Source organism: Cygnus olor, chromosome 2 (assembly GCF_009769625.2).
Source record: "Cygnus olor isolate bCygOlo1 chromosome 2, bCygOlo1.pri.v2, whole genome shotgun sequence".
NCBI lineage: Eukaryota > Metazoa > Chordata > Aves > Anseriformes > Anatidae > Cygnus > Cygnus olor.
This window is the reverse complement of record NC_049170.1, coordinates 21236283-21251872: the sequence shown is the minus strand read 5'-3', so window position 1 is coordinate 21251872 and position 15590 is coordinate 21236283. Positions and strand designations below refer to the sequence as shown.

The following is a 15590-nucleotide window of genomic DNA, read 5'->3' as shown; positions in this document are numbered from 1 at the left end:
CATGTGGTTAAATTAATTGAAAAATGTATCTGTCCTTCTTGTGAAAACATAAATTTGTTTGTAATGACCAACTTTATTACAGTTGCAATTTGTTTATCAAAATTCCACTTATGTTCCCTATCTGCCATTTTTGTAGGAAAATATATATTTTAGTTTACTAATATGTGTCTGTCACAAGTTGGTAGAACACACGTTAATCTTTTGTGGCCGTACAAAGGCCTTTAACTGTCCTATTTACTGTTAAGGCCCCTTTTCAATGACTGCGTTTTTGCAGTAGAAAGTGTCCACAGACCTATATTGTAATTTTCTAATTAGAGCAACTGAAATGTTATAATATTTTTATATACTAAACCCACTTAGATAGCAGTACATATGAAATTTTCAGAATGTTGCACAGAATTTAAAGGTAAGAGAATAGATAGCATAATTAGGTTGCCCACTCACTGATTGCTAGTGATGCTGTAATTTTCATTGCATTGAGTCATTTCTTCAGACAGTAGTTTTCAGAAACATCGTTTTCTGGAGAAAGAAGAAAATCTATTTAAGTTGTTTCAGTTACATTGAAAATTTGGAGAGTGTTTATGAGTAGATTGTGTTTGCTTATACTATGGTCTTTATATTTGGGATCTGCAGTATTTTGTTGCTTATCTTAAAACATACCAAGGGTGAAAGAAGCATAATTTGTAACTAATGCTACAGACAAGAACTCACTTGACTTTGAAGTGCAGTTCAATTCTGACCTGGTCCATTTCTGCTAGTCCCAGGCCTCCTTTTTGTGAAAGTGTAATAAATGGCAAACACATCAATTATTTAATAAGTTGAAGAAAAGATAACAAGAATAAGTTAACTTCATGTTTTGACTTTGAGTTACAGTTTGTTTGTTTTTTCCCTATATAAACTAGTGCTGCAAAAGCATGAAACAAGGTGAAGAAAGACTTAAAATAAATAAATAAATCAACCCATACAGTCCTCAATGACTACCAAACAGGATGTGGATAATTGGGAAAATGAGTTTGGGAAAAAAAAAAATCAGCTAACTAAAAATAATTGACAGTTAAAAAAAACACCTGTCACAGATGTTATGTAATGGGGAAACTGAGAATGAAAAATGAAGATATTGATAGCTGATCAAATGCTGCATTTCTCTTTTACAGGAAAAACTTAACAATCCCAATTTTCTTTACAGATGATTTTAGTGGAGGTGTTCTAATATGTCTTATTATGAGTGGTTTATATAGCGGCTGTGCTGGCCTGTATTCAAGAAAAGATAATATGTTCTTTTTATAATTATGAAGAGGATGAAGGAACAGCTTTGCTAGAAGAAAATGTTACGTGATTTCTGTGGCTGTTTTTAGGAGCAGGAGTATAGAAACAGGCTGCAGATCTGCTCATGGGCTTTTCTGGCAAGGTCAGCCTCAAAGGGAGAGGTACAAACTCAAGGCATGTCAGGGATCGTGGCATTAGATGTGTAGACAATTCAAATGGGAAAATATACTCCTCTCAAAAGGAGGAGATCGCTGTCCCAAGTGTTTCTTAAATCAGCAGTTGCACATAGCCTTGACAGAAATATTTGTGTGTTGCATAATTTATTAGCTCAGGCTGCTGTATTAATTGATGTCCCACTCATCAAGCAGCTGAAAGCAGGTCACTAAGGTGGTTTCATAATAGTTTACACTGATTAATTATAGTTTTGGATAAAGTCTATACAAACGATACTGCTTACAGATTATTTAGGGTTACATTCAGTGCATGATAATGGCAGGAGAAGATGGGCCTGTTACCAGCGGGTGTCAAGAGGTGGGTAAGATCTTTTCACGCAAGGGTGATGTTGTACAGCATGTTTGTGGATCACTTTTGTGTATGTACTTGCTTTATGAAAACAATATTAATACAGTACCTAAGATCAGGATTGGGTGCTGTAAACAAGAAGGCTTATGAAGTGTCTCATTTTTTGGTTGTCAGGTATCCATTGGGCTTTGTCTTCAGGATGACATTGCATTTTGAAGATGTGTTTATTTCTGAGTCTCTGATGATTTTTGCTTATACTTTGCAAGCTAGTTACTTGCTAAAGAGGGTAGCTATTTTATATTTATGGTACAGGCTTTGAGCGCTGTTTATTCCTTTGGGAAAGAGGTTGAACAGTGGTTTGTTGTATTCAGCTCCATTTTGCTCTGCCTGTATCCTCACTCTTCACACAGGATCCAGGTCTCTGAGATAACTTGGATCTATTTTCTCTCTTCTGATACCTCTTCTTTTTAGTTTTCATTATTTGTAAGTCTGTTTATATTATTTTTAATAAATGTATCTTATGCCTACTGTGCATTTTTAGTTAAAGTGGTTTAAAAATACCAATTGTAGTATGCCCTAAGATAAATATTGATATTACTGTACCACTATTAGGCTGATTTTTATTTTTTTGGCTCCAAAAATTATTTTTATGTTTTTTTTTTTTTTTTTTTTTTTTTTTTTTATTTCCAAGTACACACTAGTAACACTTCAAATTTCAGTTGATGATGCACATTTTTTATTTAGTGTTCATCACTGTAAAATAATTCAAATCTTGTTGGCCAAATGCTGTTGGTCAGATTCTGTTTTTTACTTTGGTACAAGTCTCTTTTATTCCAGTGGATTAGTTTGGATTTACACTGGTATAACAAAAAAACTTGGCCACCCCTCTGTTTTCTAAGCGTAATTATGTGTATGTCTGATTTAATTTTGTAATAAGGGATCAGAGGAAAATGTTACAGTAGCTGCTACAGACTGCTTTGTGTTTTCTAATCCTAATGTACTGCACCTTTAAATTTTTCCCATTGTTTTATTGTGTTTTGTATTCATGGTTGATTTTTTAAATTTTTATTTTACTCTGGACAGGATTTTTCTTTATTTTTTAATTTCCTTTTTAACCTATTTTTACTTTCCCTGTCATCTGATAATTCTGAATTGTTTGTCTGTATATAGCTATAGACATAGATGCCACTGGCTTAGATGCAGAAGAAAATGATATTCCAGCAAACCATCGCTCCCCCAAACCCAGTGCAAACAGTGTAACATCACCCCACTCCAAAGAGAAAAGAATGCCCTTCTTTAAGAAGGTAACACCAACTTCCAAGCTCCCATTTGTCCACCTGCTCACCTGCACTGCGTCACATTTCTAGTCCTGTTAATTGTCTGCGTCTTTTGACAAGCCAATAACATGCATGCTTTGTTGTTCTTTGTTTCTTTTCCATGCTGCTGTAGCTAAGCAGAAGCAGAAATCGGTAAGTTTATATCAGCATTACCTATGTTTATCCTGCCACTGGCATCATTAGCATTATTACCCCAGTTTAACAATGCAGCTATCCTAGATTGAAAGAAGAGATTAATCAAGCTGTTAGAGGATTCAGTACACTAAAAGATAAAGTCCTAAGTTCAGAGCATCCATGAAACCCTGCTACAGTACTTATCCTTTTTGATGGAATAAATAGACACACTTAGAAGGCCTTCTAAATCTGAGGAATTTATTTCTAATAAATACATATAATACACCCCTCTAGTGCATGCTTGTTCTTTCTATCTCTTTTTCAAAGTATTTTTTTTCATTAAAACTCAGTCTATTGAAATCATTCTTGGAATCTAATCAGATACTCAGATTGGACTTACACAACAAATAGTCAAAATCCTTGAATTTTTTACTTAGTATTTCAGCTTCTAATTCACTTGGTGCAAAATCTGCAGATGAACAAGACCAGTGGAAAACTGCAGACTTGTTTCGGCAGTTTACTGTGAGTTTTTCCTATTGTCATGTATAAATTACTGGACAAATGCTCTTGCTTTCCATCAGTCAGATTTTTTTTAGTATCTCAGCTATCGGAAATGGTACTGATGGCTCACAGGAGAGCCAGTGTCTCACCATATACAGCCCAAAGCACTGCAGAATTAGGCCATTGGCATCCTGTTGCAGCAAGCTATGCCATATGCTTCTAGGATCTTTGCTGGAATATGTTATCAAGACACTAGCTAGCAGCCAAACTATGAAACTGGATATTACATTTCTACTTTTGTTTTAAATCTTCTAATTCTTCATAGCTCTTCTTCATTTGTTTTAACCACTCACATCTAAAGTAACAACAGACTGTATATGGTGCTTAGAAATAGTGCCAAGTGACACTTGCCAGTGCTGTTGGATGCTCTCCTGTTTAGCTGAATAAAACATTTTATTCTCTCATGAGCTCCTTTAAATACTATAGGATCCTTCTCATCTTCAGTCATTAGTATTTTCTTCAGTAGGTTGTGTTAAGCACCATGTCATTCACAGCCCGCTGTGGAACTCAACAGCAGTTTCTTGCTTCTGAATAATTTCTTCATTAATCATATTTATAACCAAGTATAAATGCTAAGGAAGAGTAACACGTTGATGTATATTGGATACTAATCTGCATAATACATCTTTAGATGTGTTTTGTGGACAAAAAAGCATGTTGTTGGATAGTGACAAATTCCATCTCTCTTAATTGTGTGGGGCCTCTTTTCTTCCATATCACAGTCTTTACTGGTTATAGTTGCTTTTCTAATACTGCCATTTACAGTAAAAATTGAATGGGCATCCCAAACTAGTCATTCATGGTCAAACCACTAAGATATATAATCTGAACTACGTTAGTTTTTATTCCAAGTTCGTGTCTGAACTTGACTCTGCAAGTGAAAACTGTATAGCTCAGTGCCAGTCCCTTAGAATATTAAATTCACTAGTACTAAATTACTTAGGTGCTTCCATTAGATTACTTAGTCAATTTCCTGCTGATACCTTTGTTACCTTCAAGCTGCAAAGATTAAAAATAATATTAATAAAGCCTGTTTCAGCAGAACAGATCTTAAATATAACCCATATTCCATCAAATAAGATAGCTTCTGTACTTTTCCTAATTTTCAAATAGCTGGTTAACTTCTAGCATGAATATCTTCAGTAGAGTTTGCTGCATTAAAACAAAGATCTGTTGCATCAGGACACTCATGCTATAAGCACTTACACTTCTGTAACTGTTTTCTCTTAGGAGCTGACTCTAGTACATTTATCAGATTATTAGTAATATCAGCAAGAACACTGGAGGGCTGCATTTTAATACTGGCACGGTGTAACTGCAGGGTTTTGCTTTGAAATGTGTTGAGTTAGATTCTGCCCTGTTTAAGATAAGTTCATTTGACATGCTTATGATGCCTTGGGCACTGGTATTCATTCTTATGTTACTAATTATCTGGTGAAGCTACAGGTAACAAAAAAGAAGATAAATTATATTTAAAAACATTTGCAAAAATGTTTTCCATGTTTTAGACTGCTTTAGACTGCCGCTTGTGTAGCATTTTGTGCTGTCACTGTATTAATGTCTGTCTGTGTTTTTGTGTTTGGAATGTATATACTTTAATGTTATTGTGAAATACCTTGGGATATGTTGAGTACTGAAACAATGAACAATGACTGTCTTCTACAGTCTTGACTGATGTATTTGTACTATGTAGGCATCTGAAAAATGGATCTGGTATACCATCTTTTCGTATCACCCACAGGCTCCTGGGTTTGGATTTGAAACATTTTTCCCCTAGACAAAGATAAACCAAACCCTTTCTTAAAAACAAAAAGCCCTTTCTGAGAAAACAACATTAGTCATTCTTGGGTATATATATCGAATAGCCATTTATTAAAGAAAATAAAACAGTTTAATCTGCTTATATTTTATTTCAATAACAATATAAAAATGTTGGCAGTCTTTGGAAACAGGCAATCTTTTTTACATTTCTAGTTCAAAATGGTTTTTTTTGTAAATCATGCATGATACATCAGTAAGTAGTTTGGTGGATATTGTACTAACATAATCCACTCTTGGGTGGTTATGGGAACTTCCTAGAGTGGAAGTATTGCTATCCCAAGTTCTGTTTATGAAAGTTTTCTGTAAATACTAACTTGATCAGTCATTATTTTATTTTCTTTTGGAAGTGAATTGTGGATGCAAATGTGGAAGTCAGATTATGAGTGCTTCCATTGGAATTTGCAGTGGTGTCACGATATTTTACAAAGCAGTACGCAGATTGGAGCACAAAGGATATGTTAGGCTTCTCTCCTTTCTTTTTGTTTTATTTTTCGCCTCTGTAATTTGCCTAAATAAAATTTTGTTGGGAAAACAGATGTCACCTCTGTAGAGTCAATCATATCAAGTCATTAACTATTGGAAATAACCTTTTCAATTAACCAGTCAGAAATTATGGGGTGGCACATGTGAACATCTCCAGAATAACAGTTTTTGAGCTACCCAGAGCAAACATAAAAGTAGTAAGAAAACTGAAAGTCAATTAAAAGCTTCTTCAAAAGAAATCCCTGTACCTGTGAAGTCCTTGTAGTACCAGTTTTCAAGAAAAGTGAATGAGTCCACAATTCCTCTGGTGGTGACATCACTGGAAATTCAGAGTTCCTGATATTGTAAGTAATGAGCATTCTACCTAGGTGCTGCAATGCTGAGAGCTTTTTCTGTTTTACAGACAGAGCACATCCCTCCCTATGATGTAGTGCCTTCTATGCGACCAGTAGTTTTAGTGGGGCCTTCTTTGAAGGGATATGAGGTACGTGATTGTTGGGAATGGTTTTATTTTGCCAAAAATATTTTGCTTTATGTGAATTTGAATGTTCAAAAGTAATTAAGCTGAATAACATTTTTTTTCATAGGTAAATATATACAGTTTGCACTTTTACTAGATACCTGGTCACGTATTTTATTTCATATCCAATTTCAAATAAAGAATTAATTACTTATATTCCTATCATATTGTTCAGATACAAGATTTGCTGTCAACTTTAATGACAGGTTTTTCCAAATTATTAACATCAAGTATTATCAGTTTCACATTTGAATATTAATTTGTTGTTTGTTTGCTTTTAGGTAACAGATATGATGCAGAAAGCATTATTTGATTTTTTAAAACATAGATTCGAAGGGCGGTAAGTACTTCGCATTGCAAATTTACTTGAGTTCAGGTTCTACTTAGGCACTAATTAGTTTTTAAGAAATAATGGCGTATGTACCCTTTGTTTGGAGAGTAGGCTACTTCTTTTTGTTGTTATATCAGTCAAGGGAAGGGATTGTCCCATGCTACTCTGCGCTGGTGCTGCCTCACCTCAAGTACTGTGTGCAGTTTTTGGCACCACAATATAAGAACATAAAACTATTACAGAGTGTCCAGGGGAGGGCTACAAAGATGGTGAAGGGTCTAGAGGGGAAGATGTATGAGAAGCTGCTGAGGGCCCTGGGTTTGTTCAGCCCAGAGCAGAGCAGGCTGAGGGGAGGCCTCATGGCGGCCTGCAGCTCCCTCACGAGGAGAGCGGAGGGGCAGGCGCTGAGCTCTGCTCTCTGGGGACAGCGACAGGACCCGAGGGAATGGCATGGAGCTGGGACAGGGGAGGGTCAGGCTGGGTGTTAGGGAAAGGTTCTTCACTGAGAGGGTGGTTGGGCACTGGGACAGGCTCCCCAGGGCAGTGGTCACGGCACCGAGCCAGCCGGAGTTCAAGAAGTGTTTGGACAATGCTCTCAGACACATGGTCTGGTTTTTGGGTGGTTCTGTGTGGAGCCAGGAGTTGGACCAAATGATCCTTATGGGTCCCTTCCAACTCAGGATATTCTGTGATTCTATGATATATCTCAAAAGATATTAAAATGAACTTAAAAAGTTGTTAACAGATCTTAAAATAATTTAAAAAAAAAAAAAAAACACATTTTTTAGTGATAAATCTTTGTTCAATACTGCATAATTGAATTTGAAAAAGAGGATTTTATTTTCCTATAGCACGTAGGAAGGAAAAAAATTGAAAATGTGGTACTATTCATCAATTAGCAAATAAAGATAACTAACCAGTAGCACAGATAACATGTTGGATTTCATTTTAAGGCTAGTGGGATTATCTGTGAGGAGCTGTGCCAGAAATAGTACTTGGTTATGTTTTTAGCTTAAGTTAAATCATGCCTAAATTTTCAAAATGATATTGCTGATCAGTATTTTGAAAATATTTCTGTTTTTCTGTATTAACTTCTGGCTTTGTTACATTTTATAGGGCTTTAGAAAAATATATACACACATTAAACTCATTAGGAAATGACCTCTTTGGTTACATTTCAGCTGAATAGCATCTGAGTGTGCTTTCTAGAGAGGAGCTCTCCCTGTTCTTAGCAAATCCACTTCCTCCTTTTAAATTGCAAGTAAAATCATACAAGGAAGAACAAGGGAATACCATCAGTCTGATTTAACCCTCAGCACTGGAAAAATGTGACCTCTAAACCTCATTAGACCAGAGTTTAAAGGGGAATTTAGCCAAAGGGTGTATTTTGACCCTGGAAAGCAAAACAAACTGGGTTAATCGTTTTCCTAGGAAGAGGAATATGCAGAAAGTTATGTAGCAGGTCTGCATGAAACAGCTGGAAGTAACCACTTTTTTCTTGGCTTATGTTTTCTCCTAAACACAAAACTGAGCTTACCAGATACTTAGCCCAGAGTTTTCATTTGCTTCTTCACTACTGTGGTTTGCTTCTCTGTGTTGCAGTCTCCATTTTTAGGAGGCCAGCATATTTCTGGATCTTTCTGGAAAAATATAGGTAGCTCTTGCACTCAGTTTAAAAAACAAAACATATGCTAGTAAACTGAATAATAAAGATAAGAATTGCATGGCTGTACTAGCTTGCCTGTTGAGCCTTACCTTCACCTATTAACTCTGCAAATCCCTACATTTCTTACACACATGGTTGAGGTAAGCCAGGTTGTAAATCTTTGAAAAGATTTAATCAAAATGAGGGAAAGAAGAAAGCAGCCTATTTAGTTGGAGACAAATTACACTTTCTTTCAGTGAATTAGGAGTTTCAGAGCCCTGAAACTCTGTAGAGTTGATGCTGGGCATACTGGGTGCAAGATCTCACCACAGCAAGCCTGCAGTCCCTAGGGAGGACAAGTGCGTCTTCTGCAGCATGTCTCTCCCCTGTCCATGCCTCCACTCTCTGCAGATCCACGTAGCTTCGCAGTTCACGGTCATACTGCAGTTTGGTGCTATGCAGAAAGGAGGATGTCTTTACAATAGTTCTTGTAACAATAGTAGTTAAATAAAATATCTTCTTTTTTGTTTTGTTTGTGAAAAGCATACTGTAGCACTGAGAACTTGTTTTCCTGTAGTCTTAGACATCATCTAATGTTAGATGAGTCTCTTTTCTCCCCACAAGATAAATAACATTCTGTTCTATTTTGTTTTATTTTTGCAGTATATCAATTACACGAGTCACAGCAGACATCTCGCTTGCCAAACGCTCAGTATTAAATAACCCCAGTAAGCATGCGATAATAGAGCGATCTAACACGAGATCAAGCTTAGGTAAGTAATTATAATGATGCTCTCTAAAAAATGGCTGTACAGTGCACTACTCTTAATTCATCTGTGTAAGCTAAAAATAGCCTTCTCTCTGCTGTGAGACAATCATGATTCTTGTATTTCAGAAATCCTGGCTCTGGAGGTCATTTTTAAATCATTACCAGATAAACTTAATGTAGTGCTGATTTTGATTTATCCTGCTTATGTTCACTTTTCACGTTTGTTCTTTGCCTTGGTGAGAGGAAGTAACTGTCCGTAAGCTAAATAAAATCTAAGCAGATGTTCCTCTGGTTAAATAGAAGTGACAGTATCAGAATGTCTGAAACTATATGGATGTTATAGATTTTATGCATTATCTTTGGTGAGGTTCCAAGTAGTGATATCTACTGATATCTTAGACCTGAAAAAAAGTGTTGAAGTACACATTTTATGATTTTTTTTTAAGAGACAAAGCTAGGGCTTTCTTTAAAAGACTGCATTTCTCTCAGAAGCTTTTGAGAGAATTTAATTTCTCCTGGACACCACATCATATTTTGAAATCTTACAATTTTGTGGAACAGGAAACAGTATCATTCACCCTACTGAATGTGTTCCTTATCCCTAGTCTTATAACAGAATTTCTGAGCACATATGAGCATTGACTGTTTCACATTTGCATAAAATAACTGTCTTTTGTAGAATGTGCTTTTCTGCCTTATGAAGTTTGACTTCCCTTTCTTGAAGGCATATTTCTGAAAACCCTTGTTTTCAGCTATGTGAATCTTCACTTACACATAATCTGATGGCTTCCATGTTTGTCTTAGTTTGGGTGTTTTCAAATATGAAATGTACTGTAATGTAACATAATGAATATCTTTATATACAAGAATATTCTTTAGTGTGAATTTCAGTTTTGTGTCCAAAGTCTGTTAAACAGTGTAGTAAAGAGATGAAGTGTTACTTTTTTTCTTAATAGAACTGAAAATTAGTAATAAAGATGGAGGTCACCTAGTCATGGAACATGAGCAGAAACCACGGGAATTAATTTCCCAGACTGAACATCAAAGCATGAGGTTACACTGCTGTACGAATATATGCAGTAATAAAAAGAATATCATCTACTCCCCATGCTAAAATATTTTCATACACGTAAAATAGCTATCACAAAAACATCTACAGGAAAAGAGACTATAAAGTAAATGCAGCCCAGGAATGTACAAATAATAATAATAATAATAAAAAGCTCTCTGAATTGTTCACCTTTATCTCATGCAAAACCATACCTTAAGTCTATCAACATCTTAGAGTTATTTAAGATGGAAGTGCTAACAGAATATCAGTTGGAAACATCCAAGACATGGCTGATTCTGTATAAATGTTTATAGACAGGTATGTCTGTCTGTTGTAACTGATGCCTGTTATTATTAGCTAATATTTCCTGCTATAGATCTGTTTTTCAGTTGTTTATAACTGTGCTAAAATTTAACTGATTTATAAAATTGTTTTAAATTATCTTGGGAAATACTAGATCAACCAGGTCACTTTTAACAAGATAGGACAAAAATTAATTTTACCTGTGTTAAAAAATTCTCAAAACCTTTTCTTTCAGAAGCTCCAATACTCCCATACACTTAATAATCTAGCAAGGTTTTGAAATTTGTGAGCTGAAATGTATTCCAGTTATGTGCTCCTGAGTATTTTTATGAAAATAATGAGCAACCATGACCAAATTCCTATAAGCATTAGTAGAAGCACAGTTAATGCATGCCAAGCTTTGTATCTGGATTACTTAAATACTTGGCTCCTGCTGGGCAAGGTCCGGCGATGATGCTGAGCAGAACCTGCCCCCAGCAGATTGGATCAGGGCAGAAAAACACAATGAAACAGGAAGGTACTTGTGTTTAAGCTTTCATTATCTACTGTGCTGTGCAGAATGGAGTAAAAAGATGTTTAATTTAAAGGTGTTCAACTGAAGGAGTAGGGAGAAAGGCAAGAGGTGAGACACCGTTACAGAAAAGGTTGGAGTTACAGAGTAGGAGCTGGGAAAGTTGAAGCTGCTGGTGAAGCACTCCTAGGAGCTGTGCTCCAGACATGGGGGAAACCATGGGAAGAGCAAAACCAGTCAGGAAGGAAGCCAGAAAGGGAAATGATGATGTGGGGGCAGTGGATTGGCAGGAAAACTAAGATAGGATAAAATAACTGGAGTCAGAAAATAGAACTGTTTTGGTAAGTCAGTGGGAAAACACTTGTGCAAGGGGAAAAAAAAAAAAAAAGGAAAAGAAAAAAAAAAAGAAAATACAAAGAGTGTCAAAGAGTGTTACAGCCTGTTCCCTTGCTTGCTGCAACGTACATCGAGGTAGAAGTAGAATCAGAATCCGAAAATGTCATTGTAGCCTGCCTTTAGGTGGCCTCTTCTAGCAGTGGTTCACAAAGAAGATGACAGCATTATCACTGCTGTGAGTGCTTTGCTGGCTGAAGTAGCAGAGGTGAGTGGCAATCTCATACCAGATAGTGGAGTTTTTATTTTCAGTTTATGTGATGCTATACTTGTAAGTCACCAAAAAGTCCATTACGAGAATATTATTAAATTTGCAAATTGAAGTTGTGCAAAATAAAGCTTATGAAGTAATAGTATAAAGGTTAACTATTCAGCTTAGTACCACGACTAAGTCTGCGGTTTAGTCTTTGGTTGTGTTTGTGGTCTAGTTTTCCATCAATCCTCTGTCTTAGTTTTTATTTTTTTTCTGAAAAATGTACAAATTTGTAACGGGAAATTGGAACTGCTCAGAAACAGAGGTCAGCAACTGTTTCAGTTGCTATTAAGCTTGTATAATATATGGGGTAAAAAACTTCAGGAAAGCAAAGGAAGTTCTCTAAAAGTACAATAGGGCATTTTCAATTTAAATTTATGGCAGGCCAGAAAATATTGATTTGAACAAAAACACCTGTGGTGATATATCTGCTAGTTTTTACGGAGGAGATTTGTTGGAACCAAGATAAGATAAAATTATTTTCATAAAGAGGAATATTCATCATCACCCATCTTCTACCTTCAAAGCAGCTCATACCCCAGTAATTAAAACATTTTTGAGCTATACAACACCCAGAGTCAAGCTTCTGCTGCATCTGGTGTGGAAGAGGGATCAGAATTTCAGTCTTAAGTATACTGAGCATTGATCTCTCTCTTTTTGTTCAGCAGACGTTGATTCCCTGTTCAAAAATGGGACTGCCCCAGTGGGAGAGGGTGGTCTGCTGCCTACAACCCAGTAGTCTGTAAGCTACAGCATGATGTGCCATGAGCCTCTGTTTTGAATCTCAGCAGCCTGCACTCCTCACCCAGGGCCTACAAGTAGCTCTGTGGCACCACTGAGGGTTTGGCTCTGGAGGTGGCACCTTGTAAAGTTCACCAAGGGAGTTCAGAGCATGCTGTGCCTGGATTGTGGTGACCACCCATGCCTAGAGCCAGGCTTGGTGCTGATGGAGGGTGGAGGAAGGTGCAGGGGAAGGGGCATCGCCTTGGTCCCCTTCCTGACAGGCCCCTTTGCTGCACCAATGGCAATCTGGGCTCACCAAGTTGGAGGTGAGGTGCAGTGTACAAGGAGTGGAAAGGGAGGCTCTTTTTTGACCAAACTAGCAATAGTGGCTCATGCTGTTTCTGATAGAGTTTCCTGTATGGCATTGGACTAGTTATTTACAGGCTCTTTATAGATGGCAATTCCCACCCCCACCCCTGTACTTTCTGCATTCCTCAGGCATGATTTATAGAGGTACTAAGTATTGTGGCTGCAACTGAGATTTAGGCTTTAAACCCATCAAAAGATAATGTGTGTCATCAAAATCAGCATTTTACACAGTAGCGTACTGATTTTTAAAATGCAGATGGAAACCAGGCAGTGTTTTATGGGCTGCTGGAGCTACTGTTGGGTACCTTGCCAAATACCAGGCTTACGACGCTTTGTTCCCCAGAAGTCCTCTTATTTTAGGCTCTTTCCTTGCAGTCATTCAGCTGGGGAGATACTATTTTCATGTCCAACCTAGCTCAAAGAATTTTTCTCTTCTCTCAGGTCAGTACTAATGTCATGTGCTGACAGTACACAGTAGCATCAGGAATGTCATGAGTCTTAGTACTGACTTTTAAAAGAAGCTTCAAGGTTATGTTCCATTTTGGAAGAAAGAATCCCCAGAACTCAGGGTTTCCTGTAGGATGGCTTTCATCTTCATAGTTTGAAATTAATTTTTAATATAGTAATTGCTCAGAAGAATCAGGTAGTATGTTTCTGAAATTGGACCCCACTACCCACCCCTGAAATGAGTGAAAATATGGTTATTCTCTGACATCCAATTTTATATCTGGAAAATAGAAATAATTCCAGATTTTCACTGAACTGGGATGTTTTATTGGATTTTATTGGAGCAGTGAAATACCACCAAAGTAAGTTCCATAAGCTAGCTCACAAACAATTTATTCTTTCAATTTTCAGAGAAGGGTTTGGACAATGTGCTCTAAATGAGACATGTAACACACATTTGACGACGAAGGGAAAGTAAATGATTCAATAGCTGCTTATCAGTTGACAGTGTATGGAGTTGTGTGCTGGTTGAGGCATTAGCCTTACAGAAATGTTGTTATGTGTTCTTGAGAATGTTGTCTTATATTACAAGCCACAAAAGGTTTGATTTAAGACAGTTATCTTGTCATTTCCTAATTTCTAAGTGTTAGCTTTACAGCCAATATATATGCAACACATATTAATATATATATATGCTCTGTACCAGTATGTATAATAAAAGTATCTCAGTAAATATATTATTAAAAACATCAGTCATAGATAAATCATTAAGTCAGGACTCAGGTTACCTTAGTTCTTTTCTAGTATCTGCTACAGGTCTGCTGAGGGGTTCTGGGAAATGTTTTCTCCATCTATATTTTCCTTTATGTAATATAAGAATAATAGGGCCTTCTTTTTTCCAAGTTACCTCAAGGAAAAGACAGAATTTCTGCAAACACTGTGTTTGTGGCTATTTTTATTCAGTGTGTCTACAATTACTTAGTTCTAGTCTGATTGTATAGAAATAATATTTATTGCAATGAAATTTGATCTTGCTAATGAAGAATGGGTTAGGATGGTCTTGCTCTGAATGGGGGCTCCATGGCTGTGGGACAAGAGGGATGAGTTGCTCTCTGTCTCCTCCTTGAACAGCCAGCAGAGCATGAACTGAAACCCACATGCTTATTTCCACATCCAGTATAATTTTAAAACGTCTTTATGGTATGGCAAATGCAGCTCCCCAGAACTGCTCTGTGTTCATTCAAATCCCTTCCAGCTTCAATGGGAAGTGTTCGCTTTCTCACCCCCCTTTATGTAGTACATCAAGCAGCTCAACAGTCAAGTTGACTAATTTTTGCCTAAATTATGCTCACATTTGAGAGCAGCTGTTGTAACTGCAGCAGAGAAGGCTATTTTGTAGACCTTTGAAAATATATCCTTGTTTTTTCATATAAGTATTATTTTATATATGGCTCTTGTTCTAGAAATGAATGAATATGGTACAGAGGTAATGTGCTTAATACATCAATACCAAATACAGTTGCCTGAGAATTCAATGAGCACCTCTTACCTTATGCCCCAGTATAGGTTTGCAGTATGGTGCATATTGTTCATGAATGTTCATAGCACAGTAAACAGCTGAGTGAGTTGCCACTATTTGGAACTGATTTAATAAATAAAACAATTAATTTGAAGGAGGCATACACAAACAACATGATAATGAGGAGTAGGAATTAGCATGAGGAACTGTCTTCACAGGATTATAGGGAAGTCTCAATGGGCTTAATTGACACCTGTTGACTGAAAGTTTGCTTCTATAAAGGAATCAGGTAAAAATAGATTTGGGGATTTGATTCATTGGAAACCAAGGCTACAGTTAAATATTTATGATTCTCTGAGTATTCTAGTGTAAAATTAATGTCTCCAAGAATCTTATTAAAATATAGTAACTGACTCATAAAGATTTGGTAGGGCACTACAGTTTTATTCCTCTCTTATATGAAAGCTTGTTTTGTATGTTAAAGGGAAGTGTTTGCTTGTCAATACTGCTATCTGTTTAACATGTGAAATGCTAGAATTAAATTTAAGGAAAGGGCAATTGGTTCATGTCTTTAAAAGAGTATAAGAAATCTATTATTTTAAAAAAGACTTTGCTCTCTGAGCAGGTACAGTAGATGGTTAAATCTCATTCA

General features: G+C 36.5%; 1 protein-coding gene across 15 annotated transcripts in view; it reads left to right on the top strand.

Moving 5' to 3' along the window:
- Positions 1 to 15590, top strand: part of CACNB2 (calcium voltage-gated channel auxiliary subunit beta 2) — a 245833-nt gene that overhangs the window by 210672 nt on the left and 19571 nt on the right. For 11 of the 15 annotated variants that reach the window (XM_040545622.1, XM_040545621.1, XM_040545619.1 and 8 more), the window contains 4 exons: positions 2959 to 3092; positions 6508 to 6588; positions 6906 to 6964; positions 9264 to 9373. In XM_040545622.1, the coding sequence (XP_040401556.1) occupies positions 2959 to 3092; positions 6508 to 6588; positions 6906 to 6964; positions 9264 to 9373 (384 nt within the window). Of the gene's footprint in view, positions 1 to 2958; positions 3093 to 3237; positions 3258 to 6507; positions 6589 to 6905; positions 6965 to 9263; positions 9374 to 15590 lie in introns of all 15 variants that reach the window. The other 4 variants (XM_040545628.1, XM_040545625.1, XM_040545623.1 and 1 more) reach the window with 1 other exon arrangement.